Source organism: Austrofundulus limnaeus, unplaced genomic scaffold (genome assembly GCF_001266775.1).
Source record: "Austrofundulus limnaeus strain Quisiro unplaced genomic scaffold, Austrofundulus_limnaeus-1.0 Scaffold167, whole genome shotgun sequence".
Taxonomy (NCBI): Eukaryota; Metazoa; Chordata; class Actinopteri; order Cyprinodontiformes; family Rivulidae; genus Austrofundulus; species Austrofundulus limnaeus.
The window spans coordinates 1,148,012-1,150,277 of record NW_013952569.1 but is presented as its reverse complement, the minus strand read 5'-3'; the positions used below and the strand labels follow the sequence as shown (position 1 = coordinate 1,150,277).

At 45.3% G+C, this 2,266-nt stretch overlaps 1 protein-coding gene across 1 annotated transcript in view; it reads left to right on the top strand.

Annotated features, from left to right (window-relative positions):
• Nucleotides 1–2,266, top strand: part of trpc5a (transient receptor potential cation channel, subfamily C, member 5a) — a gene marked incomplete in the record, with an annotated part of 146,999 nt that overhangs the window by 55,654 nt on the left and 89,079 nt on the right. The window contains 1 exon segment of the mRNA XM_014017426.1: nucleotides 991–1,241. Coding sequence (XP_013872880.1) covers nucleotides 991–1,241 — 251 coding nt within the window.

Below are 2,266 nucleotides of genomic sequence, written 5' to 3'. Positions count from 1 at the left end.
GCGTTGGAGGTTGGAGTTGGAGGTTAATGTTAGAGGTTAAACCTGGAGGTAAGAGTTAGAGGTTAGAGTTGGAGGTTAGCGTTGGAGGTTAGCGTTGGAGGTTAGAGTTAGAGGTTAGAGTTAGAGGTTAGAGTTAGAGGTTAGAGTTGGAGGTTAGAGTTAGAGGTTAGAGTTAGAGGTTAGAGTTAGAGGTTAGAGTTGGAGGTTAGAGTTGGAGGTTAGCATTGGAGGTTAGCATTGGAGGTTAGCATTGGAGGTTAGCATTGGAGGTTAGCGTTGGAGGTTGGAGTTGGAGGTTAATGTTAGAGGTTAAACCTGGAGGTAAGAGTTAGAGGTTAGAGTTGGAGGTTAGCGTTGGAGGTTAGAGTTGGAGGTTAGAGTTGGAGGTTAGAGTTGGAGGTTAGAGTTAGAGGTTAGAGTTGGAGGTTAGAGTTGGAGGTTAGAGTTGGAGGTTAGCGTTGGAGGTTAGAGTTGGAGGTTAGAGTTGGAGGTTAGAGTTGGAGGTTAGAGTTGGAGGTAAAGTGGGAGGTTAGAGTTAGGGTTGACACAAAAAAAGAGTTAGAGGTTAGTGATTAAACCTGGAGGTAAGTGTTAGGTTAAACGTGGGAGTTAGAGTTAGAGGTTAGAGTTGGAGGTAAGAATAACTAAAGTGACTGAAAGGTCTGAGGCAGAGGACTAGAGAGGGGAACTAAGCAGCAGAAGGGGACGTGTTAAAGAACCAAACTGAAGTGCTGACTTGTTTGATTGGATATGTTAATTATTAGTGAGTTAGCATTAGCTTCCACCAGTATTCTTGCTAGCTTGCTTCTAGCTTATCATTAGTGGAACAAAATAAATTGTGTAGCAGTTAAGAGTTTTGGTTGGCTGTGTCTACCGCTGGTTCAAGGGTTTGGACAATCATCTACAATTTGCTCCCTAACTTCGTGCTGTGACAGGAAACACCTCACCTGTAGGTCTCACCCTCAGCCGCTCCTCCCCGTCTGTCTCCAGGTGACTATGCAGGAGTCAAACACGCCCTCCGCGAGGCCGAGGTCTACTACAACATGGACGTGAACTGTCTGGACCCGCTGGGCCGCAGCGCGCTGCTCATCGCCATCGAGAACGAGAACCTGGAGATCATGGAGCTCCTCTTGGACCACGGCATCCACACGGGCGACGCCCTGCTGTACGCCATCAGAAAGGAGGTGGTGGGCGCCGTGGAGCTGCTGCTGTCCCACCGGAGGCCGAGTGGCGAGAAACAGGTGCCGAACCCAAGAACGTCTTTTTGGTTTCTGCTGTGTTAATCTGTTGCATTCAGGCTCACGCTTACTCACCCTTGAATGTGCGTTTGTATGTTGTTGTTGTTTTTTTTTTTTTTTCATTTGAATGTGTTTGTGTGCGATAATGAGGCATTCATCCATTCATTGGAACGCTCCGTGCCACAGTCTGCTCAGAGAATGGAAATTAAAGAGCTCGTTTAGCAGACAAACTGTGAAATAGGATTTGGAGGCAGACAGTGTTTTCATCCACCCGCTGCAGTTCTTAGTGTTTTTATTTGAGAGAGAGAGAGAGAGAGAGAGAGAGAGAGAGAGAGAGAGAGAGAGAGAGAAGAACAATTTAAAGTCATAGAAGAAGAAAAAACATCAGAAGACGGAGAAGAGCTGAGAAGACGAGTATTTTCTTTTGAAGCGAAACTGTTTTTTTGTTCTTGTTCATTAATTTTTGAACTGAGGAAGACTTGAGTTTCCACGTCGCCACGGCAACAAACTCTTGGCAGAAGCAAAGGATTGTGGGAAGGTTTTTGGTTGACTCTCAACTGGACGAGAAGCGGGAACACATTTTTGTTCTCGCTTTTAAAAACTTCGATTTGTCTCGCTTGCTCTCGGCGTGTCTTCTTTTTTTAGCAGCTATTTTTAAGATAAGTTTGTTCCTTCGAAGTGGAGGTGTTTTACAGCCGCAGGAGCAGGTGCTCCTAAAAGCCTCCACATACTCCAGCCGCAGCCGGAGGGTCAACATGCAGTCGGCGTTTGTTTATCGCACAAACCTTTTGTAGCTGCGACACACGAGCTGAGCTCCTGGATACGACCCTGCACGGGGTTTCTTCTCACTGTAGTCAACACTGTGGGGAAAAATACAAAACACTAATATCTATATCATTTTTATTATTATTATTATTATTATTATTTTTATTATTATTACTATCTATTTTGAAGCGATGGCCCTCTTTTGCATGTGACTAACCTGTTTGTCCATGTGGAGGCGGAGCTTATAAGGCTGAGTTCACCTG